The sequence below is a fragment of the Meles meles genome, chromosome 4 (genome assembly GCF_922984935.1).
Source record: "Meles meles chromosome 4, mMelMel3.1 paternal haplotype, whole genome shotgun sequence".
Lineage (NCBI taxonomy): Eukaryota > Metazoa > Chordata > Mammalia > Carnivora > Mustelidae > Meles > Meles meles.
In genome coordinates this window covers 59,533,613-59,559,337 of record NC_060069.1, presented here as the reverse complement: position 1 = coordinate 59,559,337, position 25,725 = coordinate 59,533,613, and the positions used below count along the sequence as shown (strand labels likewise).

At 35.7% G+C, this 25,725-nt stretch overlaps 2 protein-coding genes across 3 annotated transcripts in view; one reads left to right on the top strand and one right to left on the bottom strand.

Annotated features, from left to right (window-relative positions):
* Positions 1-21,086, top strand: part of MFN1 (mitofusin 1) — a 36,015-nt gene extending 14,929 nt beyond the window's left edge. For both annotated transcript variants that reach the window (XM_046001417.1, XM_046001415.1), the window contains exons 10-18: positions 5,049-5,170; positions 6,804-6,930; positions 7,217-7,321; positions 7,592-7,694; positions 7,832-8,061; positions 9,681-9,833; positions 10,901-11,097; positions 14,513-14,647; positions 16,705-21,086. In XM_046001417.1, the coding sequence (XP_045857373.1) occupies positions 5,049-5,170; positions 6,804-6,930; positions 7,217-7,321; positions 7,592-7,694; positions 7,832-8,061; positions 9,681-9,833; positions 10,901-11,097; positions 14,513-14,647; positions 16,705-16,786 (1,254 nt within the window). In that variant the 3' untranslated portion in view covers positions 16,787-21,086. The remainder of the gene's footprint in view (positions 1-5,048; positions 5,171-6,803; positions 6,931-7,216; positions 7,322-7,591; positions 7,695-7,831; positions 8,062-9,680; positions 9,834-10,900; positions 11,098-14,512; positions 14,648-16,704) is intronic.
* Positions 21,087-22,404: 1,318 nt separating this feature from the next.
* The window catches only part of GNB4 (G protein subunit beta 4), a 54,413-nt gene continuing 51,092 nt past the window's right edge, over positions 22,405-25,725 (bottom strand). The window contains exons 10-11 of the mRNA XM_046001418.1: positions 25,075-25,291; positions 22,405-23,584 (exon numbers count right to left, since the gene is read on the bottom strand). Coding sequence (XP_045857374.1) covers positions 23,478-23,584; positions 25,075-25,291 — 324 coding nt within the window. The 3' untranslated portion in view covers positions 22,405-23,477. The remainder of the gene's footprint in view (positions 23,585-25,074; positions 25,292-25,725) is intronic.

Sequence of the window (25,725 nt, the reverse complement as noted above, 5' to 3'; positions counted from 1 at the left end):
GAGAACAATAATCAAGCAGACCTAGGAATTACTGTTTTTAATGTTTTTAGAAGAAATTTGGCAGTTTTTTTATTGTAATAGTTCATTTGGGAATCTAAAAATTATGTATAGAAAAAACCATGTGCAAGAGCTTTACATAAAGTCATAGGGAATGTCAGACCTTAGAATTTGAAATGTTTGTTCAATTAAAAGTATGACAGATTTAATATAAGAATCAGCTAGAAATTATTTGAACTTACCTAAAGGAATAACTAGATGGGCAAAAAGTCTTGTCTTGGTGGCCAAAGCATTTTTTGATGATTACTCTTTTCAGCTTTTTTTCCAGAGTGAAATTAGTTACTTCTTAAATCAATTTTCATAATTTAAGACTTCTATAAATTGCGGCATTTTTAAGAATTTATAATTTAGTAGGATAAAATTGTTCATTTTTAAAACTTTTGTATTTTTTCTCGTATCTCTGTAGACATACGTACATGTATGTACATGTGTATATATTCTATTTTTTCTTTTTTCCTTTTTTTAAAGATTTTTATTTATGTATTTGACAGAGACACAGTGAGAGAGGGAACACAAGCAGGGGGTACTGGGAGAGGGAGAAGCAGGCCTCCCGCCAAGCAGGGAGCCCGATGCGGGGCTCTATCACAGGACCCTGGGATCATGACTTGAGCCAAAGGCAGATGCTCAACACCTGAGCCACCCAGGTGCCCCCACATGTATATATTCTAACCTTAATTGGATTTCCCAGTGGTTTAACTGCTCGGCTTTATCCTCCAAAGACCTAGCCCCAGCTTTTGGTTAATTTTTCTATTCATAAATAGCAGTTTTTGGTTTTCATTCATTAAATTCTATGTTAATCTTTAAAACATAGTTTTTCCTGCTTTTTTTATACTTTTTTTAAGTGGAATTGTCTTTTGCTTCTTTTCTTCAGGGAAGAATTTAGGGCTGTGAATTTGTGATGTAACTTTGGGTTTCAGTGTCCAGTTTAGTTTTCATTGTTTTTAATAGTTTTTAATTACAGTTGTTGGCATTTTCTGTTCAATACAGGAGTTGCTAAGAATCAGATGTTTTGATTCTTTTCATCCAACTTTTGGTTATTTATTTCTTGGTTTCTTTGTATTGTGATCACAGAATGTGTCATTATGTATTTTCTCTTTGTTTTTAGAATTCACTTTTTTTGGAGTCTTAGAAAATGATTTTTGTGAAAAGAGAAATTGTACCAAGTTTACCATTTTTAGTGGTCTGATATTTGCCATAGACTTTCTGGGTTTCATTTGGTTCTTTTTTTTTTTTTTTTTTAAAGATTTTATTTATTCATTTGACAGACAGACATCACAAGTAGGCAGAGAGATAGAGGAAGGGAAGCAGGCTCTCCACTGAGCAGAGAGCCCAATGCGGGGCTCGATCCCAGGACGCTGGGATCATGACCTGAGCCGAAGGCAGAGGCTTCAACCCACTGAGCCACCCAGGTGCCCCTCATTTGGTTCTTAAGGAGCAAAACATTATAGGAACATTTGGAGTATCAAGTTAAAATAAGGCTTGAAAATTAAATCCATTAAAATCAATCAAAATCCATGTTAATTCTGTCAGCATGTTTCTTATTATTTTAAACCTGTATTTGAACAAGTGTATATTCTAAAGATAATTTAGAAATCTAAATACCTTTGCTCAAATATTTGGCCATTAGCTGTTCTTAATAGTTTTGATTATAAGATGGAAAACAGGTATAAAATAATTCTACTCTAAAATGTCAGTGAATTTGTTGTAAAGGACATTCTGGGACAACTGGTGAAATCTGAAAATGGACTGTGTGTTCGGTTAATAGTATTTACTGTCCCAGTTGAATGCAGTGATTGTTTCTTGGTTGTATAGGAAAATGATCCCATTCCTAAAAACACATGTTAATTAATATATTTAGTAGTGAAGTTGTGGTGTCTGCAAAGAAGTATCAAATTGTTCAACAGGAAAAAAATATCTATAAAAATATATGTATATCTCTCTATATAGATACATCTATATGGAGAGGGAGATAGATGGGAAAGGTATATTATATAGTATTTTTTCTTGCACTGCCCTTTCAATTTAAAATCTTTAAAAGTAGGGGCGCCTGGGTGGCTCAGTGGGTTAAGCCTCTGCCTTCTGTTCAGTTCGTGGTCTCAGGGTCCTGGGATCGAGCCCCACATCAGGCTGTCTGCTCAGCAGGGAGCCTGCTTCCCCCTATCTGCCTGCCTGCCTCTTTGCCTACTTGTGATTCTCTCTGCCTGTCTCAAATAAATTAATTAAAAAAAAAAAAAACTTTAAAAAAGTAAGTTGGGAGTGATGAATAGCATGTTATTGGGTGTTTGGGGTCTGTTAAGAGGATTTGACAAACTCATTTTATGTCTTAATTATATGTAAGTATTAATATCTACAAATCTATGACTGTAATTAACTACCAGCTAGCTTCTTTAGATATTATTAGAAAGTTAGAAAACAAAAAAAAGTAAGTTAGAAAACTATCTTAACTGAGATACGATTGGGATTTAAAATGGTTTGGTGTAGTATTTTAACCTTCTTGGAAAATTAGAGTTCCTGATAAAGTCTGGAAGCTGCTGCTCACTATGTATGTTCCCTATGGGGATTCATAAGCTTATTATTAGTGTAGTGAGAGTTCTGAGAAATAATGCAATTTTAAAAACCCATATTTAAATTAACATTTCTCACACCTCAGAATAGAGTATTTCTTTTGCAGGTTGACTTGATATTTTTGTGATCAGTGGGAATATCCGTGTCGGATACCCATTTCTAAACTAGAAGGAGTTTATGTTTATTATTTTAACTAGTTATTTATATTAACTAGAAGTAGTTTATGTCTCTCTGTTAATTCATGAATTACTGTATATTTTTAAAATCAAGGAATGACTTTTATATTGCCTAATAACTTTTGAAAATATTTTCTTTCTGGTCTAGCTCTAATACTGTGCTGTTACCTATAAATTTAGGTCTTCATTGCTGATATCTAGATCTGCTTCATCGAGGAATATAGGATTTCTTTTAACCTTTTTTTCTTTTCAAAATATTTTTATGCTTTTACTGTTTTTATGGAGGTTAATTTTTCATTTTATGAGATGCAGTTATTTAAAGAAAATCAGAGCTTTGTTTTGGTTGTTAAAAATAAGCAGTTTAACTGTTTAATATTGTGTACTTATTGGTGGTTTGGCGTAGGTTTGGCGTAGGTTTGGCGTACACTTATTGGTGTAGGCACATACAGAACGGGAATACCATAACTTCCTACAACTAATCTTTTCAGGATTAGTGATGTTGAGTGATGTATAAATAAGTTTAACCATGAACAAAAGTTAAGCTATCCAGTGAAAGAAAGTCATGGGTTTAAGTTAAGGTTTTATAAAGTGTTAAGTAAATGAATTACCCTCAATGTCCTATAGCTAAAGAAGTGAATCTGTTTTTATTTCATACCTCATAGTACCAAAGAGGACAGCTAAAATGGCAAAAGAAATTGTAAAAGTTTTTTCTATCTTAGTGAATTGAATAGGTAATCATTTTAGAGATGTGAAGGCTCTAGGTTATAAATAGTGTATTGAATGAATGTAACATACTAGTGATTTCAAGATAAATACTTTATTAAGTGAATACTTTTTAAAGCTTGAAAGCTGTTTATTGTGGTGAAGGATAGTTAACACAATTTATACTGGTTACAATAAAAAGAGGTTCAAGAAGATGAAATCATGGAAAGTTGGGGTATATTCCTAATTTTTTTTTTTAAGATTTTATTTATTTATTTGACAGATAGAGATCACAAGTAGGGAGAGAGGCAGGCATAGAGAGAGAGAGAGAGAGAGAGAGAGAGGAGGAAGCAGGCTCCCTGCCAAGCAGAGAGCCCGATGCGGGGCTCGATCCCAGGATGCGGGGATCATGACCCGAGCGAAAGGCAGAGGCCCAACCCACTGAGCCACCCAGGCGCCCCATATATTCCTAATTTTTAAAAAAATTCATCACAGGGAATAAATGTGACTTCCTACAAAACACCTATTGTAGTTATTGCTGCTGTGATCCAGACAAGCGATTGTTCAAAGACTAGATGACCTTCTTCTGTAAACACTTGTAGTTGTTTTTAGATGTTATGTCAGTGCAGAATTTAACTTTCTATGAAGTAAGAATGAAAGAGTTTTAATATAATAATTTTGTGAGCTTTCAATGATGAATTCACAGTAAATATTTTAGATAACAAATAGTATTCAGATGTATTGAAATTGAAACAAGTTTTATAGTATAAATGTGTCCATTACTATATGTGATGCATTCTACCGTATTCTATTTGAAAACAAAAAACAAACAAAAAAAACACTGATCAAGAAACCTGATTTGTACAGCTGTGAATGGTTTATGAGCTACAATTAGCTTAAAGATGAAACAAATGAGATAGGACATCATTCGAACCTGTTTGCACAAACTATAGAGCAAGGACAATAACAGGATTATCTTTGAAATAGCTGTAGCTATTTTTTAAACAATATTATTATTTCGGTTGCTTGTTGCTAAAGACTGTTTTTCAAGTTCAAGTTTTAATACAAGTCCTAATTTCTAATAACTATGTTCTATCATTCAACTCATTTCTTAAAATATGGAATTCTAATTCATAACTCAGTTAAGAACTTCATTAGGTTATCTATTGTAAGCATGAGAAAAATCAAGACAGACTAGAAATAGATTAAAGGCAATCCCAATAAAATTAATAATTTTAATGGAGAAAACTTTAACATTGACAACAGTACCCTGCTTATTCATTTTTTTAAAAAAATATAGTCAAAAAACCATTGCACATTACTGTGTAAAATTACACAAAGATATGAACTTGCTGTTAATGCCCTTTTTACTTTTGATTTCTTGTAGGTTTTTTAACCTTTGTTATTTTAAGTTCTTTTTATCATGCATTTATTTTCTGCCCTTACTTACGTTTTGATTATCATTGCAAACAGCAAGTTTTTGTGTTTAAATTCCTGAAAATGTTGGGATGGAATTACAGTAATGTGTTATGGCTTGGGCCCTCGCAGGAGTGTATCTCGCAGTCAGCAGTGAAAACAAAGTTTGAACAGCACACTATCAGAGCTAAACAGATACTAGATACTGTGAAAAACATAATGGATTCAGTAAACGTGGCAGCAGCAGAGAAAAGGTATGAATTCATTTTATTGCAAAATAAAAATGTCAGTTCATGTCAATATAAATTCCTTAGACTAAGGTTTTAAATTGTTATATTTTAAATACTTTAGCACTTAAGTCAGCAACCTACTTGCATGTTTTAAGTGAATATTTGAAATTGTAAATATTTATTCTACAACCTTAACATCATTTACATTTCCCGGAACCCATTATTCTCAAGAGTTATGATTTTAACGTGCTTCATAGTTTTAAAATATCTTTAAGGCAGTGGAAGAACAAGTGGAATTTTTTGAAGAAATCCAAAAAGCAGGTGGACTTCTTTTTATATTCAACCTATGACCCATTTTTCATGTTTATACATTGATACCTAGAAATCTCTCTTTGATGCCAGTTGTGGTTTTTTATCAACTGGTAAACAAGGCGATATTACCTGCCAGCCAGAAGGTCAGTTTGGTAATCACTACCCTATATGTCATTGTACTGCACTGTTACTCCATTTATGACGTTATAAAGATGAAAGTAAATTCATGAAATTGCTAACACTGAGGAAAAGGCTAGTTCTCACAAACTTGGTACACTTGAAACAAAGCTGAGGTTATTAGATGTGATACAGGTATTAGATGTGATAGGGGATGTTAAACCTTAATTGAGCAGTTAGTGGGCTTAAGCCAATCAAGGGAAAGATACAAAGCATCAGAGATTAAGAGGACATTAAATTGGGAATTTTAAATGCATCTGATCTTACTGGGAACAAATATACCTAAATCTATTGCCTAGTTATGACACTTCTGGAATGCATCATATACAAAATTAGAGAATTTCTAATAAATGAAATAGAAGAGTGAGAACTCAAGAGTGATCTCGGGCCCCGTGCACTGTTTCTGTATGGGATTATTTTGTCATTTATGCCTCTTTCAGCTCAGTTGTTTTATCATAGTAGCCAGAGTGAGTATTTGGTCTACCAGTTGACCTTAATATTACTGATTTTAAAAATACAGGACATTGAACTAAACACAGCACAAAGAAGATGTGATTTGAGAATGGTTTATATAATCATGTCTTGGGAACTCTCTTAGCTGAAGATAATTTTAAAAATTCTCAGGTCTTTGTTTTCCTATATCCTACAGTGGTTGACAAATTTTCTATAAAAGCTAGATAGTAGATATTTTAGGCTTTGTGAGTTGTACTTTCTCTTTGGCAACTAGTCCATTCTGCAGTATTAGGGCAAAGGTAGCCATACAGATGATAGGCATATGAGGCATATGAATGGTCATGGCATGGCACAAACTAGCAGCTGGCTGGATTTGGCTTTCAGGATGCCATTTGCTGACCCTGTTTATTAAATGAAGTCATTATTTTTATTGTGACTGTTCGTATCTTGTGTTTGGAGAGTCCTTATTCTTTGGGATTTGGATGCCACATGCACAGACAGACAAAGTAGTTTATATTCGACCCTCTAGAAAATACTTTGTAAATGAAACATTATTTGAATCATTTTAGATGTGAAATGTGTTGTTTTATTTTGTTTTGTTTTTTGCCACTGTATCATGCTAGCAGATGGTTCATTACCTAAGTGAATGCCCTAGCTTAATTGCCTTGGGACTTTAGTATTTCCTGAGAATTAATTATTCTACCTACTACAATAGGGTTTATTCAATGGAAGAGAGGGAAGATCAAATTGATAGACTGGACTTTATCCGAAACCAGATGAATCTTTTAACACTGGATGTTAAGAAAAAAATCAGGGCAGTTACAGAAGAGGTGGCAAACAAGGTGAGTTGGTGACTTTGACTATAATTTCTGGGAATGGAGAGACTGGCTTAGTCAGTAGAGCGTGCCACTCTTGATCTTGGGATTATGAGTTCAAGCCCCACATTGGGTGTAGGATTACTTAAAAATAAAATCTTTAAATAAAATAAATTTCTGGAAATGAAAATATTTTTGATAATCCTAAAAATGTTATCACCGTTACCCTAAAGGCACATTTTATTAAGTTTTTTACAATTTGATTGACTAGTTGATAATCTTGGTTAATTTTTTTTTAACTTCATATTTTCAGGTTTCCTGTGCAATGACAGATGAAATTTGTCGACTCTCCATTTTAGTTGATGAATTTTGTTCTGAGTTTCATCCTACTCCAAGTGTATTGAAAGTATATAAAAATGTAAGTTAAATTACTGTTAAAAGTTACTCAGTTTCCTCACCTTATTCTACATTTTTATTTAGTGGATTAGCCATTTTAATGTCTTCCTGGCAATCAGTACATGATTGAACTTTTCTATCTCCTGTGCACTCTTGTAATAAATGTAAACTATCTTATATATAGTACCCAAAAACATCCTCTTAAAATAAGATCGTTTACTATACTTAAGTTTTTGCAAAATCTGTACATGTTCTAGAGAAAAAATAATGGGCACATGTACCATGTTAACAGGAGTTAAATAAGCACATAGAAGATGGTATGGGAAGAAATTTGGCGGATCGGTGTACCAGTGAAGTCAATGCTTCAATGCTTCAGTCCCAGCAAGAAATTATTGGTAATGTTTATGTCTATAAGTTCATGTGTAGTTGATTTATTTCATTGGGAAAGGACTTAGTTTCCTTGAGGTGTTTTATAAAATGTAAAACATTATTTACTCTTGTTTCTTAACTACCGTAATTTTGTTTTATCTAGAAAATTTGAAGCCATTACTTCCAACTGGTATACAGAATAAACTACATACACTGATTCCTTGCAAGAAATTTGATCTCAGCTATGACCTAAATTGCCACAAGTTATGTTCAGATTTTCAAGAGGATATTGTATTTCGTTTTTCCCTGGGCTGGTCTTCCCTTGTCCATCGTTTCTTGGGCCCAGTGAATGCTCAGAGGGTGTTGCTAGGATTATCAGAACCCATCTTCCAGGTATCTTTTTCTTTTTGAGTAAGCTTTTGATTTTGTTGTTGCTCTACTACACAGTTATTTATCTTTGATTCTACCAGCTGAGATTCTTGCTATTTTTTAAAAAATATTTCTACTTTGCTTATGTGATTTCTCTAATACAACTAGTTGTGTCCAGTTTGCATAGTTATGAGCTAATACCAATCACATAGAGCCATTTCTGAATTAGTTACACTGCACAAAGGGAAAGGCAGTTCCAGCGTTTTCATTCAGTACTGTTGTAGTTGTTTCACATTCATTTTTGGAACAGTTTTTTCCTTAGAAGTTTTTGTTTTCAAATAAAATTGAAGTTTTGACTTCAATTAGAGTAAATGCAACCATTTAGAAAAAAAAACTTTTGAATTTATCAATTCAGTACTTTTTCAGAAAATCGGTGGAGTTTTAAAACCATCACCACAATCCAGTTTTAGAACTTAGCACACCAAAATGGTACCCTTGTGCCCATTTGCAGGTGATCATTCTCACCTCCAGCCCTATTGCTAGTTAGCTTTCTGTAACTGTCATATTTTTCCCTTTCTGGACATTTCCTATAAACGGAATAATAAAAAATGTGCCCTTCTGTCCCTGGGGCGTCTTTCACTTAGCAGAGTATTGTCAAGGTTCATCATGATGGTACATGAATGTTGTAGCATATACCAGTACTCCATTTTTTATAGGTGAATAATATTCCATTATAGATTATCACATATTTTATTCAGTTGATGGGCACTGAAGTTGTTTGTACTTTTTTGGCATTTATGAATGATGCTACTATGAACACTCATGTACTATTTTTATGTGGGCATCTGTTTTCATTTCTCTTGAGTATATACCTAGTAATGAAATTGCTGGGCCATGCGGTAACTCCATGTTTAACTTTCTGAGGAACTGCCAAACTGTTTTCCAAAGCAGCTACACCATTTTACATTCCCACCAGCAATATATTAAGGTTCTGTTTCTCAACATTCCATCAAGACTTGTTATTGTCTGTCTTTTTTATTAGTGGATGTGAAGGGGTATCTCATGTAGTTTCAGTTTGTGTTTCCCTAATGACTAATGATTTTGAACATCTTTCATGTGCTTGTATTGGCCATTTGTGTATCTTGTGAAATGTCTATTCAGATAATTTACCCATTTTTTAATTGGATTATTTGGCTTCTTCTTGTAGAATTTCTTTATATATTCTCTAGATGCAAGTCCTTTGTCAGATACATGATTTCAGAGTATGTTTTTCTGGCCTGTGGCTTGTCTTTTAATTTTCGTATAGTGTATTTTGAAGTGTAGAAGATTTTAATTTTTAAGTAATTAAAAAAATTTTTTTCTAAGGTTGTGTCTTTGGTGTGAGAATGTTAAAATACAGTTTTAATTCCACTTGAGAGTTGAGGACCTACTGTTACAGGTAGAATCATAAAAATTCAGTATTGGTCATAGAAAATAATTTTGAGACTTTTTATTTTCTTCATATATTTACGCTAAACTCATCATTTGACTCATTCTTTTTATAGATGTACTACTGTAATTATACAAGAAATAAAATAGAACTTTATAAATGTAACATTTGCAGTTGTTTAATTATAATAATCCTTTTCCCCCAACCTTATCAGCTTCCCAGATCTTTAGCCTCTACTCCCACTGCTCCAACCAATCCAGCAACTCCAGACAGTGCATCACAGGAAGAACTCATGGTCACCTTAATAACAGGATTAGCTTCTCTCACATCTAGAACTTCTATGGGCATCATAGTTGTTGGAGGAGTGGTAAGAAGTTCTTTTTAGTATAATTAAAATTGGAGTTTTTGCAAAGCTGTCTGCTAGACACGAAAAGAAAGGTATATTTACTTTTATTTCCAGGATAATCTGTAAAATGACATGAAAAGTTGTTGGCTAAAATTAGTGAATAAAGATGAGTTTCACAGGTCTAATCTTAAGTTTTTAAAAATACAGACTTATTTATTTTTAAATTGAGGTGTAGTTGACATAACATGGTATTCTAGGCATACAAGATAATGATTTGATGTATATATATTGCAAAATGATTACCACAGTATACATTTTTAACAAATGCCTCTTTAGGAAAAAAAAAATAACCACCAACTAGCTAGTCCTTAAAACAATGCTTCCTATTTTCACTTCATAGCACATAAAGAAATGATATTTATAATTTGGAGTAACAAGAATGATTCAGGTCCCTTATGTAGCCTTCTCTGAATACCAGAGGGATCTGCCTTAAAGTATTCAAGATTATTTTTTAGTTGTAGTTCTTTTTAACTGTTAAAATTTTTTTCACATCATTAACAACATAGTTTTCTTTTGGTTTTTAAAATCTCTGACCTGGGGCGCCTGGGTGGCTCAGTGGGTTAAAGCCTCTGCCTTCCACTCAGGTCATGATCCCAGGGTCCTGGGATCCAGTACCGCATTGGGCTCTCTGCTCAGCGGGGATCCTGCTTCCTCCTCTCTCTCTGCCTGCCTCTCTGCCTACTTGGGATCTCTGTTTGTCAAATAAATAAATAAAATCTTTAAAAATAAATAAAATAAAATCTCTGACCTAAAAAAAAATTCACATGTCTTCTTGAGATATATCAACTTAGCAAATGTCTGGCAGGTTATAAAAGTTTTTGCCTGGTATTTATGTATAGCTCCTTTATCATCTGGATTGATTTCCAGTAGCTTCAGATTTTCTCACAGAAGGAATATACATTTTTTTAAAAATATGGATTTGAGTCAAAGATACGTAGGGGGCTGATGAGTTTATTAAAATGCCTTAATGTACAATCTCCCTAGTGGTGATATTCTTTCTTAAAATAACCTGTGAATTTATCCTACAGATTTGGAAAACTGTAGGGTGGAAACTCATATCTGTTTCATTAAGTATGTATGGAGCTTTGTATCTTTATGAGAGGCTGACCTGGACCACACGTGCCAAGGAGAGAGCCTTTAAACAGCAGTTTGTGAACTATGCAACTGAAAAACTGCAGATGATTGTTAGCTTCACCAGTGCAAACTGTAGCCATCAAGTACAACAGTAAGTTGAAAGATGTCTTTTTTTTTTCTTAAAGCATTACTGATGTATGACATGTATAAAAAAATGCATAAACAAGAGTATAGCTCAAAAGAATTATCACAGTATAAACAGAGTTTGTAATCACCACCAAGGTGGAAAAAACAAGGGTATCACACAGGCTCAAAAATTCATGATGGCACTCAGGGCTTGATCCTGGTACCCTGCGATCATGACTTGAGCCGAAGGCAGACATTTAACCGACTGAGTCACCCAGGCGCCCAAGACAAGATGAATTTTGACAACATACTAAGTGAAAGAAGCCAATCACAAAAGACCACATAAGGTATGGTCCTATTTATATTAAATGTCTAGAGTAGGCAAATGGATAGAGACAGAAAGCATATTATTATTTGCCAAGGGTTAGGAGAGGGGCAAAGGGTAATGACTCGTAATGTATCTGAGATGTTTTTGTGGGGCGGTAGTGATAAAAGGTTCTAAAATTTTATTTTGGTCATGGTCACACAACTCTGTGAATATACTAAAAATTGAATTGTATATTTTGAGCAGATTTTACAGTATGTAAATTATATCTTAATAAAGGTGAGAAAAGGGGAGGCTGGGTGGCTCAGTTGGTTAAGCATCTGCCGTTGGCTGGGATCATGATCCCAGTGTTCTGGGATCAGGCCCTGCATTGGGCTCCCTGCTCAGGTGGGAGCCTGCTTCTCCCTCTGCCTCTGCCCCTTCCCCCTGCTTGTGTACTCCCTCTCTCTGTCAAACATAGAATCTTCAAAAAATGAAAAAAATAATCTGGCAACCAAATGCCACACACACACACACACACACACACAAAAAGCATGATGGCAAGTGTAATGTATTTTTACTGTCACAGCCCAGATTTACAAGTCTAAGATTTTTTGTTTGTTAAGAGAGAATAAGCAGGAGCATGGGTAGGGGCAGAGGAAGAGGGAAAAGCAGACTCCCCACTGAGCAGAGAGCCTAATGTGGGACTCAATCCCAGGACCCTGGGATCATGACATGAGCCAAAGGCAGATGCTTAATCAACTGAGCCCTCAGGTGCACTCCGGTGCCCCACTGCATTTACAAGTTTAAAGGCATAATTCTTTTAGAACTGAAGAGAATTTTATTTATTTTTTTTTTTTTCAAAGACTTTATCCATCCATTTGACAGACAGAGATCACAAGTAGATAGAGAGGCAGGCAGAGAGAGGGAAGCAGGCTCCCCGCCGAGCAGAGAGCCCGACGCGGGACTCGATCCCAGGACCCTGAGATCATGACCCGAGCCGAAGGCAGCGGCCCAACCCACTGAGCCACCCAGGCGCCCGAGAATTTTATTTTTTATTTTAAGATTTTTATTTATTTGACAGACAGAGATCACAAGTAGGCAGAGAGGCAGGCAGAGAGAGGAAGGGAAGCAGGCTGCCCACTGAGCAAAGAGCCCGATTAAGGACTCGATCCCAGGACCCTGGGATCATGACCTGAGCCAAAGGCAGAGGCTTTAACCCACTGAGCCACTCAGACGCCCCTAAAGAGCGTTTTATTATACTGGGTCCACTAGTTTCTTTTATATATCTTAAAATTTGTTTCATTGATCTAATATATAGAACTGCAATTAAGTCAATGCATAATAGTCTGTATTTGGATGCTGCTGAGAGCTAAATTAAACTGTTTTCTGAGCTGAAGAGAATTGTGATTTAATGGGAGAAATAACATAATTACAATAAAAGTTGAAAAGTGATAAGTAACGTAAGTGGTAAGTAAGCCTCATAACATGAGGCTCTAGAATCTTAAATCATGAAGGGTAGAGGGTCAAAAAAGATTTCCCGGGGCACCTGGGTGGCCCAGTGGGTTAGAGCCTCTGTCTTCAGCTCAGGTCAGGATCTCGGGGTCCTGGGATTGAGCCCCACATCGGGCTCTCTACTCAGCGGGGAGCCTGCTTCCCCCCCCCCCCGCTTCTGTCTGCCTCTTTGCCTACTTGTGATCTCTCTCTGTCAAATAAATACATAAAATCTTAAAAAAAAAAAAAAAGAAAAGATTTCCCGCAAGGAAGAGTAGCCTAACAAGGTTTGAATGTGTGGAATAGGAAGAGGTAGGCAGAGGGAAACACCCCAAACCAAAAGAAAGTAAGTGAGGAAAGAAATGTGTTCAGAAACATGAGAAATTTGAGTGTGGAGATGTGTATTTGAGGGGGGTACATTCGAATATAAATCTAATACTAGGACAGGAGCGTGGGTATTTGGAAGTCCTGGAAGTTGATGTCACTGACATTTAGTTCTATAAAAATAACTGCAGTGGTGTGGTGTATTGAATGGTTTAGGCTGAGGAGACCAGAGTTAAAGGGAGATTAAACTTTCAAACACAAGCTCAAAGCCTGTACTAACACAGAGTTGCAGAGAATAGAAACAATGAGGGCACAGACTGGAGGATATTTGCCAAATATTTACTGAGCTCTTGTCTTATACGAGAGTGTTCATTTTATTTATATTAAGGAAGATCTTTTCTCTAATGAAGGTACCTAGACCTCCGGAAGAAATCAGCTGAGGTTACATATGTAAAAACAAAGCTTTTCCAAAAAATGAAGCTTTTAATTCATTTAATCATCAATTGTTAATTGCCTACCATGTGCTAACTAACTCTGCCTATATCTATGGTAACAGTGGTTGTAGGAAATAGAGATAACTTGATCTCTTTCTTAAAAGACTTTACATCCTAATGGAGGCAGCCTCGATATATTACTGTTAAAAAATACTCGCTAAATATCGATTTAATGAAATATGAAAATAATGAAAGATTCTTATTTGTCTTAATATTGATATATGGTGAGATGGGTTGAAAATGGAGAGGAAAAAAAACCATGAGGAAGATGAATATGCAGAGAAAAGTCAGTTAATCATATTCCAGAGGTATACACACCTACTAGGCATGCTCCTAGTTGCAAAAATAACATGTTTGCCAAAGCTACCATATTAACTGGCACAAAAATTAAATACAATCCTTTGGTTATGGAAACCTGGTTCAATGTTGCTATGATTTGAAGTATTTTTTGTCTAAGTCACAAGCATATGAAATTTTCTTCCTGTGCTCAGTAATTGTTACTTCTATAGGCAAGGGACGAGTAAGGCTTATTGTGCTTCTGAAGAAATACACCCATCTTCTGCCTTTTTATAGCTTATTTATATTCACAACCGTACATTAGAGGTCGATACTGCCTGTTGAGCATTTGTCTTGAGACCAGATGAAATTACGGCTACAAGTGCCATAGCCTCCTTCAGAACATTCTTCACAGTGTTCTTTGATATCTTATGTTTTAGGTATATTTTAAACTTAGTCTTTCTGTATAAGCTTTAAATTAAAGCTTCATTCATTTTAAAAGAATGAATTTTTCATGACTGCTTAAAAAAAGCTTTTTTTATTTTAAGGGAAATGGCAACCACTTTTGCTCGCCTGTGCCAACAAGTTGATATTACACAAAAACATCTGGAAGAAGAAATTGCTAGATTATCCAAAGAAATAGATCAGTTGGAGAAAATACAAAACAATTCAAAGTTCTTAAGGTATTTGAATCTTTTTTCTCAATAATGTGAACATTTGTTGGTGTCGTTACTTGAGTATAATTATGTAAAATTACTAGTGAATTTGTAGTAAAACTTTGTACATTTGGTTATTTTCCATATTCCATTTGTTTTTCATTTTCAGTGAAACCTAATTTCAGCAAGAAAAAGAAAATCTAAATTAAAAAATTAAAAGGATTTTTTTAGGTCTTTATCTAAAACTATTAAGTCATACTAGTCCCCATTCAGAGCAGAAGTTTTGTAATTAAAAGTGCAAGGTTTGATTTTGTTTTTTAAGATTTATTTATTTTAGAGAGTGGGCACATGCTTGCACACTTTTACCGCCTGTACGAGTTGAGGGGCAGGGCAGAGGGAAAGAATCTTCGTGTAAACTCTGCTGAGCAGAGAGCCCAACACGGGGCTCAGTCCCAGGACCCATGAGCTCATGACCTGAGCCGAGACCAAGAGCCAGACACTCAACTGATAGAGCCACCCAGGTGCCCCAAAAGTGTGAGTTTTTAGTCCTCTGTATTCAAGACCCTTAACTTCCATTTTCATTGGGGGACTGTTGGGTGTACTTTAAAGCGACAAAAGTAAACAAGACATCCTAATATGCACCATTCTGGTTTAATATTGACTTATCGTGGGTTTTGTGGCATCTAAGTAAAGTTTGCCTTTGGGGACTTGACCAGGAGTATGAGTGATGAGTAGTAGAAGAAACTACTTCTTGGTAGTTCCTCACTTTCACCTTTTACCCATTAGCTGGCTCACCTAACAAGTTATCATTAAGCAGCAATGAACCAAGCTGCTGCTGTTTACCAGTGCATGTGCTACATACGGTTGCTCATCCAAGAGCAGCTCGCGATGTCTCCAAATTATAGAGGCTGTCCTTGTGAGCTAAATTTTGGGACATACATCTAAAACACTTACAGTCAAGTCTGTCCACGATGTCTTAATCTGATGTGCAGTGACATCGTCATCACTCCTCAATTTCATCATCTCTGAAAAAGACTGCCGTCGCTTAGACCTTAACCTCCTTATACATGTAAACACAGCCAAGTAAATTTGATTTATTCCATTCTGCCTGATTTAAGATTATCTCAAGTACAGCCTTTCAAATTTAGTAAGATTATATTTAGTAGGTTTTGTGTGTGTGTGTTTGACTTAGGTAAGTTTTTTTTAGTAGTGTTTCATCTTGTTTAGAGTAAAATGTAAATGATATTATTGGCACTTACTGTAGCTTTTTGATTTTGGCCAGACTGACTTATGTATGAATAATTATGATCTGCTCATCCTTTTTCTAACAGGAAAGTATAAAGTAACAAATACCATAATATTTAGAATCTCCATTGTTGCTAGATTAGGATCAGTAATTCAGATAAAACTTGCCTCAGGCTTCAGAAGCCTGAAGAAGCACGCAGTGGAGTCTATAGTACATGACCTTGACAATATGCACCCAGCAACAGTACAAGACCAAGAGAAAAGAGAAACTCATTCAAGTATGTGTGCGCCCTGGCATAGTAGGTGAATGGGAGACAGGATCTGTGTTCCTCTGTCAGTGTTCCTATTTTCCTCTTTTTAGGGTACTTAGCTGTATCAGGTATAATCCTAGTATTAAAAAAAAAAAAAAACCAAACTTTTGGTATACCATGGTCCTTTGACATCTGACAGCTACTTTATATATACATAAAACCAGTTATTCTACACTTTATGCTTAACTTAAAGGGAATTCAAAGATAGTTACGACTCTGTGACTTTGGATATAACTCCCATGTAAGGTAATAGGATTCCTTTGTCTCTTATGCTTTTCATTCTTAAGTTTTCGGTTTTTATCTCAGTGTACCTTTTTCAAGTTCTGGACATTGGATTCTGTGTTTACAGCAAAGTAATAGCATATATACATATCTTATAAGGTTGGTAATAATTTAATCTGCATTCAGATAAATGTAGCAACACCTGACTAGTGGTTTTCTTCTTAAGATTGGATGGAATGCACTTTTTTTTTCCTCACTGGCCTTTATGATAATTAGAGTGGTTTTTTATTCATTTTTCTAAATTAGAAATAAAGCCGTTCAACTTGAAAATGAACTGGAGAATTTTACTAAGCAGTTTCTACATTCAAGCAATGAAGAAGAATCTTAACAGTAGAGATTGCTTTGGTGATCATCAGAGGAGAAAATGGAACTTGGAAGATTGGGACAGTTGTTTATGAAATGACTTTAAATATGAATTACACTAACTGTACCTAAATAGCAAATCCTTGTGTAGATTCTGGTAATTATCTATCTCAGGGTGTTTGCATTTCTGAAGAGTGTTGATGTATTTTTAATTTTAATTTTGGGTAAAGAAAGGCTAAATTGTGTTAAAAATGATGAATTAGTTAAAAGCAACAGAACCAACTATGTGACCCCTGAGGGGTGGGGCCTTGTTCTTAATTAGGGCTCTCTTTGTTTTTGATTCTGAAAAACTCTGCTTCCTGGCATCCAGGAGTTAGAGAATGCTCCTTTCATCTTTTCTCAAAACTAATTTTTGATGCCCACCTTAATGGGAATAGTCATTTGTTTTTGTTGTTTTATAAACTGTATTGCTCTATCAAGGAGGAGTGTCGAATGTTCTTGAGTGTATTTTTGATGCAAGTTACAATCACTTTTGCCGTCCTGGCAGGTATGTAAACCACTAATATACTGTTTTTACTCCCTCTTTTTTCCCATTAAAACTGATGTAAAATAGTATAAAGGTTTGTTATTATAAAGTCTCTTAAAAAAGTATCTGGGTCTGAATAAATAGTCGCCTGATCTGTTTCTAAAGAAGTATTTTCTGCTTCAGCTATGATTATGGCAAGAAAACCTTTCTATCTCAGTTTTAGGAATAAAGTTTGAAGTGATAAAAATAGCCAAAGATATGGGAGCTCTGAATTTTCGGTGGTTACGGTCATGTACAAATGCTATTCTTCAGAAGGTTTTTGCCAGGAATACTGCTGGACTGTCCCCCCCAGGTGGCTTTCACTTTTATTTAATTGTATGAATTTGCCAGGGCACTGTTTATATTATTTTAATTTCTAACTTAATGAAATGTTCATGAGTTCAAGTACTGTGTCTGTTTCTGTGTAAAAACTAATAGAAACATATATGGAAACCTACAAAATGGCGTTCTGGAGCTTTGCTATGCAAAACGTAGTCTTGAGGATCACTAAAGCACCAGCATCTAGATGCTTGTTATATGCATCATGACAGTGCATTTGGCCAGGGATGGTTTCTGCTTTTCCACAGAGGGATAACATGTTAGGCTCTTTTATCCTTAATATTTCCTTTCTTGTGCCTTTAAGGCTCCCAGATGCTACTCAGTCTTTTTGGTGCAGCACTAGGTTCCAGGATATTTTAAGGAGAAAATAACATTACTTAGGTCACAGAAGCCTTTCAAAAATATATTTTTATGCAGATCAGATACTAGGATGCAGTATTAAAATCCAAATACTACTTTATAGCATTTGTTGTTGTTTTATAACCAAAAAATAGTACAAGCTACCAACAAATGTAGCAACTGCCACATGAAAAACTGATGTCTAAGACTGGGTACTACTAACTTACGTTACAAGTTCAAGACCTTTAATCTTTATATGAAAGTACTTGAACTTTTTGAAAGAGCATAGTGGTTTGGTATCACCTCCTTAGTAATAGTACAGTGGCTGTCAGAGTTTGGTCTCTGAATTAACTGTATTACCACTTGTGTGAACTTTTGAGAAGAGCATATTGCAGGGTCTCCTCCATACCTACTGAATCCAGTAGTGTTTGGGAACCAGCAGTCTGTTTTCACATGACCTCCAGGTGATCCCGATGCATGCTCAAGTTGGAACTACCAGAATAGTGGTTCTGGTACAGTGAAGAAACTACAGTTAAGTTCTCCATCACCAGTTTGAATGTAGTTCCGCCTGATCAAGTGTGAAAATGCATGAATGTTGGAAATGGAACACTGCAGTAATGAAACCCAACCTTTATGCCTAGAGATATGCGCACCTCTGACTAAGCCCATGAATTATACAGGAAGTATGTAAATTCACAGCTGTAGTTCAAAGTTGTTGCACATACTTGGTTTACTCTGTATGTTTGCAGGATTATTTGTAACTTTGTATAGTCTTAAACTTTTTATAGAACTACATTTTTATAAGTATGCAAGGTGAAAATAAAACTTGTTTGCCTGATAGTTGATAAATGTAGCATTTATGCCGGCAGTGAGTTTTAATCATCATGTAGTAGACTGGCCCTTGCACCCGGCCAAGAAAAGAGGCTCCCAAATGTCATTTCATTCTCCTGGCCAAGAAAAGAGTTCCCCCAATTCATTCTTGAAAGACAAAGAAATGAAAGCAGTAACTTTGTAGCCTTTTAACAGTAAGTAGCATTTATAGTGATGAGGAGGAGGTTAAGGGAAGGCAAAAGGGCCAAGCATGAAATACCAGGCTTGGAGTTTACTTCTGAGGCTTAATTTTTAGTGTGATTAAGATATTATTCATTTAGAGAGACAGCACAAGTGGTGGGTGGTGGCACAGAGGAAGCAGCAGGCTCTTCACGGAGCAGGGAGCCTGAAGCGGGGTTCAGTCCCAGAACCCTGGGATCATGCCCTGAGCTGAAGGCAGACACTAACCCAGGCACCTATTTTTAGTGTGATTTTTAAAATTAAAACGTAATACATGAAATCTGGTTAAAAGCACTTTATTGATTACAGTATCAGTTCACAGCAACATTTCACAGAGCTACTGTACAAATAAAGTAATGAATCATTGTGCAAGAAAGATCCAAGAATACTATTAAGTCATGGTACAAGTCCATAGTTTGGTTTAAAGCTTTTGTAAGAGCTTTAATCTACTACGTTCACCTTGCCCATAGTCATATTACTGACATTCAAAGTCAATTGGCTACAAGTTTGTAGAAACCACTGTAGGTGAAGAAAAACATTTTAATCAGCTTTAAAAACCCACTTCTATGTGGATGCCTTTGGATAAGAATATGTGAATCCAAGTGTTCAGATGCTTTCAAAACAAATAGAGCACCATTGTGTAAAAAACAAAAAGGCTTGAAATATCTACCAAGTTATCACTGAAGTTCAATTAAAAAATACTACATGATGTAAGATTTTGTTGGGAACACTTAACACCAGTTGAAACACAAAACCAGCTTTTTCATGATGCTGCATTATATCTATTTTATAGGATCAGTAATTGGATTTAAGAAAAAGGAAATTTTATCAACATGCAAACAAATCTACTAAATACAAGGTGTACCATCAATCTGTGACTGAAACTTTGAAAAGATACACCGCTAGCTTAGACATTCAACTATGAACCATTTTAATGAGTACCTATTGTAAGATATACCACAGAATTTAAGGCAACTCAAAATGAGCAGGAGGAAAAACTAGTAAATATGAAACATAATTCACCCAAACAGTCTAATTTAAAATACTAATTTTTTTCATTGTGCTAATTAACCTTGCGGGTGCTTTAAAAAATTCTAACGGGAAATAAGACAGTTTAAAATTTTGCTTTCCACAATGGCTAAAGGCAAATTTGAAGCTGAACACAGTACTTGATTTAAAAGGCAGAAATTTTTAAGCCTGACTTAAACCCTCAAGATTCTAGAGAGAATACTGTGAAAATGATAGGCCCATTTCCAAGATTGATTAATCAGTTTCCTAAGCTTAAACATCAACAGATAAGCCACAGGTATTCACCTGCCTTGTAATTTAAAATGTGAACATTCAACAGTAACCAAAGCATAAATTTCCCTGAATGTTGTCACTTTTAGAAAGGTTAAAATTATTAAATCTAAGACTTCGATAGTGTTGGAGAAGGTCAGTTAGAATACTGGCACAGTATATTTTAGCAATAAAAATTTCACTGTCACCTGAAGAAGGCAAGATCCATTTCTCTTAACAGGTTAATTTTAAGACTGCCGAACACGTTCCAGAAGCACCTATATCTGTATGTCTAGGATACTAGTTCACTATCATGCAGTAGCAGTTCAGCTGAGTCTACATTAAAATGAGAATGGCCTATTAGACTCTTAGAATTGAAATATTAAGCCCAAACTTTTGCATCTGTGAAGATGAACTCAGTGTGGTATGCATGGAACCATGGGATCAAGCTAGAAAAATCTGAGGGAGGGAAGGATGGACCTTGGATATTTAGTCTAAACCTCTAATACAGGTGCCAAAACTGAGGACTGCCTGTCCATCAAGATGGAGAGGTCTTTGCTACCAGCTTTTGGGATGATCTGCTGAACCACATGGCAATCATTATCACTCTTTTTAAAAAAGAGTATGTTCTCTTAAATTATTCTTGCTAGATCTGGGGGAAAAAAACACTTTGAGATGATTAATTAATCTATAAATAAACATGCTGAGGCGTATTATGTTAAAGTTTCTTATAAGGTAAAGGAAACAGGTACCAGATAAATACAACAATCTTGATGCAAATTCTTTAAAACTGTAGAGTAATACTATATTCCTCTTACCGGTTACAAGTCTTATGCACAACACTTGAGACTATCAGCTGAACTCAAACTGCAAGTAAATAAATATTTCTGGCAATTGGAACCTACATTACTGGAGAGCAAAGATTTAGCTAGTAAGTTAATGTGGTAATAAGGTCACCATTTGGTCATATGTATAAATAGCACAATAGTGATTGGGTCTTAGTTGCCTAGTACACATTTAATTATGGGAACTGCTTTTAAGCTTATCTACAAAGACTTTAAATCTTTCTATCAACATGCTTAAGACCATGGAATTCTTATAGTCCGTGCCCCTCTGGCAAAAGTATCTTGTTGTTAGAGAAACTTTCAAGGTAGAGGAGATGCTCTCATATATACATTTTTTATATATATACACACACATATATATATGTATATATATAGCTATTTTGCACATGGCAGAAGGGCTTTCTTACAGGAATTTGGAATGAACTGCTGAACTACATGGCAAAACCTCACCTTTTGGGGAAATGAATACGTTCCTTTAAAATATTGCCTTACCTTAAAGAGCTATTCTTTATGAAATGACAGTCCACAAACATTAATTGCAAAAAAAAGTTCATAGAAATCTTATGTGTTTATAAATATACATTCATGCCTGCCATCTAAAAGTCATTTTTTTTTGGTCCTACATCTTACTCTTCCTTTATCCGTTTTCTTTTTATCATCATTAGCTGATCTTAAAACTGGTAACAGACTTCATTATAGTCGGTGCACTTACTAGCATATTCACAATATAAAAATGAAAATTCACAAGTAAAATTTGGGGAGCATTTAGATTAGGGTTACATGTGATCAAAAGTTGAAACCTAAGTTGAAACAGACATGGTTTACTAAATTACAAAAGTAATGCACTTTTGTATAATAATCCATGACTTCATCAATCAAGACTAATGATCTTGTATTATCAATCATTTAGCTTTAGTTATAGGGGAAAAGTATCTTTGTTTAAATTGAGGGGGGCATTCTAATAATAGACACATTATATCATTGACAAGTAGGAATTGCTTAGGACAATACTAAGCAATCTTCCTTTGACTCCTTTAAGGACTGCTCCTGGAATTTTTCTTTTGGCTTTAAAGTGGAGTCACTTGGATCTAAGTATTCCTTTTGGTAAAATCACTTAGAAACCATTTTTTTGTGCCAAGAGAAAAAGCACAGAAGAGCGAAAAGTCTGAATGTTTCCTTTTTTTAAATTTAAGTCACGATGTGCTCGCTTCGGCAGCACATATACTAAAATTTAAGTCACGATAATATGAAATCTGAATTGATATAAACTGAACAACTCATAAAGCCACCTTGCTACACAACTGTAACTAATCAAGTCTAGTGACTGGTTAGATTTTAACACTTCTTTCAACAACGTAATGTCATCACATTGTATTTCCCATCTACATGTCTATCGACGGAGAACACTGGACAAAATTCTTCAGATGCAAGGACAACCCAAATGTTAATCTGAAATAATGAGGGTAACCTACAAACTCAGTTTTAGAATATGAAATCACTAGGAAAGCCCTGCTCTTTAGAGACCTACTCCAAGTGTCATTAGATCCTAACCAGATTTTTTAAATGTTCAGAACTTTTTTTTTATGCAATCACTGCTAACTATGTAAGAATTTCTTATGTATGTCTAAAATTTCAGAATGATATCTTGATTCCCTGGCCTTCAGATTATCTCCCCCTCCAAGGACTGAAAATGAGCACTTACTTAAATTCACAGGATGGCAGAAGGATACACCAGAAACTAATGATACTCAACAGGGACTGCCCTCAGAGGTATCTAGGCCTGCCAGCATTCTTAAACATTAAGCAACCAGGAGCTAAAAGGTCAGAAATCAAGGAGACTTTCTTCAAACGTAAGTACACATACATATGGGATCACTTCCATCACTTACAATGCCTACTTCCTCCATTACAAAACTCAAAAATGTGGTTCTTATGTATAGAAAGATAAAAATATAAGTCTTAAAAAACGCAAACAATCAAACATGATAAACCGCTATAATGTGAACATTCTGTCCTACACAAAGAAAATAAAGAATTTCGAGTACAAGCAAAAATTCATCAAGGTTCAATTAGCTTAATTCCTCAAATTAATGCACTGGTCCTTTCAATCTCAGCAAGCACCCTTGCCTTTTTTTTCTCCCCCCAACTTGTTTTGTTTTGTAGTTTACTGAAATCTTTTTGTATATAACAATCTCAATAGAAAAATCTTCACCTGCAAATATAAGGTAGAATTTTCTTCTCACAGCGATAGGCTGTAGCACTGATTTCTCCAGATAGCAACGGAGAACGGGTATGCACTATTAATTCCAGATTCTAAGAAAACTGTCCCAAGAGCCTGTTGCCACAGCCATGCCATCATCTGTTACACCTAAACAGCTGACACGGTTATCATGACCAGCAAGAACACCTGAAAAGCAGAAGTTTAGTAAAAAGTTAACAAGAGCCAACTTTCAGAATTAAACAAGTATGTGCATAAAAGATTTAGAAGGGTATTTAAAACCCAAACGGGGAGCCTGGATGCGAGGGGTAAGCTAGGTAACTGCAAGGAAAATGAGAATCATGAAGATCTACAAGAAAACTTGGAATATATAAAATTCAAGAATTATTTTTTTTAATAAACTGAGTTTGCAGTATCTCTCTATAACGAAGCAAAATCATGTTCACCCAACCGCAGGAACATACCTCATCTAACTCTTAATACCGCTGGTAGTCCCTCCAGCACAGCAATGTTTGGCAACAGGCAAATGTACAATCATGGGTTGAAGTAACAGAAAATGAGCACTGTGACTAAATACTCCAAGTCATATTGGAAAGGAAAATGAATTAGCAATTTGCAAGTCGCTATTCAATTTTTACCATTAGAGTATCCAGTTGGGCCAACGAAACCAAGCAACTGTAAGCAAAGCAAAACTAACTCAAGCATATGCTAAATTATGGGAAACAAACACATTCTGATTATTGTTAATCCAGGCAATCCAGGCAAATGCCTAATACCTCTTTAAACAAAAGTCCTAATTATGTAAACACTGACTGATGTTCTAAATATGTGGGAAACATTAGAAGACAGGAAGGATGCGGCTATAGCGGGAGGAGAAATGTTAAAGCTGAGCCCTCAACAGAGAATGCCAAGAAGTTAAAAAAAAAAAAAAAAAAAAAGTCAGTGATTCATTCAAATCATTGTTTTAAAACTTCTAGTCTCTGTTGAGTGTTCAGCTTTAGCATCTCTCCCGCTGCTCCTAATAAACCACGTGGGAGTGCACACATGCACACATACGGAGTGCTAGCAGGAAAGGCGTGTTATTTAAAGATATGGAAGTACATACTTAGGAGCTACCTTTGGGAACAGGAAATAGCAGCCGGGGCCAGAGGGCTGCTGCTTTGGTAACAAGCCATGTACCTGTTTGAGTCCTTGTGCATAATACTGATTGTAAGAAATACTTACAATCACTCTGTGTAAGGTGTTATTCATGACCGTCTACAGTGGGACTTGATACACTCACTAATATTCTGGAGGCCACAGGGGAGAAGTCAGAGCATGGGGCTAAGGGGAGAGTGGGCCTGTGTCCTGTCCCAGACTAGATCCGCTCCAGAAGGAAGAGGATTCATAGCAGTTACAGTGCCTCCTGTCAGGTTAGAAGAAACTGTAATCTAGCAAAGTCCACACTGAATCAGATTCACTGTTCATCTTCAGAGCAAAACTTACCAAACAAGATATTCTAGAACTAGATGTTTCTACTCTTTACAAAACGGGAACGTCACTAGGGACCACGAATGAAGAGATGCCAGGGTGCCATTCCCCATGGCTCCATAGCATCCGGGAGGCCTGGAGAACCACCTGACAGGAACCTCTCCCTGCTTCCTGACAAAATCCAAACCTACTGAAACTTCTTTACCAACCTGCACGATCTCCTTTTAGCGTGTCCCACACGTTACAGTTGAAGTCATCGTAACCAGCTAACAGGAGGCGCCCGCTTTTTGAAAAGGCTACGGAAGTGATCCCGCAGATGATATTGTCGTGAGAATACAGCAGTAACTCCTGGTCTGCACGGAGGTCAAAGAGCCGGCACGTGGCATCATCAGAGCCAGTGGCAAAGGCATATCCGTTTGGGAAAAACTAAAAAGCAGAGGAACAGACATTTATACAAAATCAGAAGTATACAAAATCCACACGAGGCAGTGGATTTGAACTAAATTTTGAACTAAATTGAACTAAATTAAACCTAAATTTAACTCCAACTTGGCTTCTTCCAGGTAAGAAATGTCGGGCCCTGAAAATTCTTAAACACTTTTGGCCCTCAGCTTCAGAGTGCTGGTTAGGACTGAATGGACTAACATTCAAGGTCCGTGGTTCGGCACACAGCAAGTACGCAGTAAAAACTGGCTCTGTTCCTCCATGCAGCTTATTAAAAGATTTAAACCAGACGGTACTGTTTATAGAATTTATATGTGCAGTCTTAAACATTCCAAAGTCCCATCATGAAAAATAAGCAGGAAAGATTTTACAAAAGAGAACATGAATCAGCCTGGTTAGGCTGGTATAAACTTCAG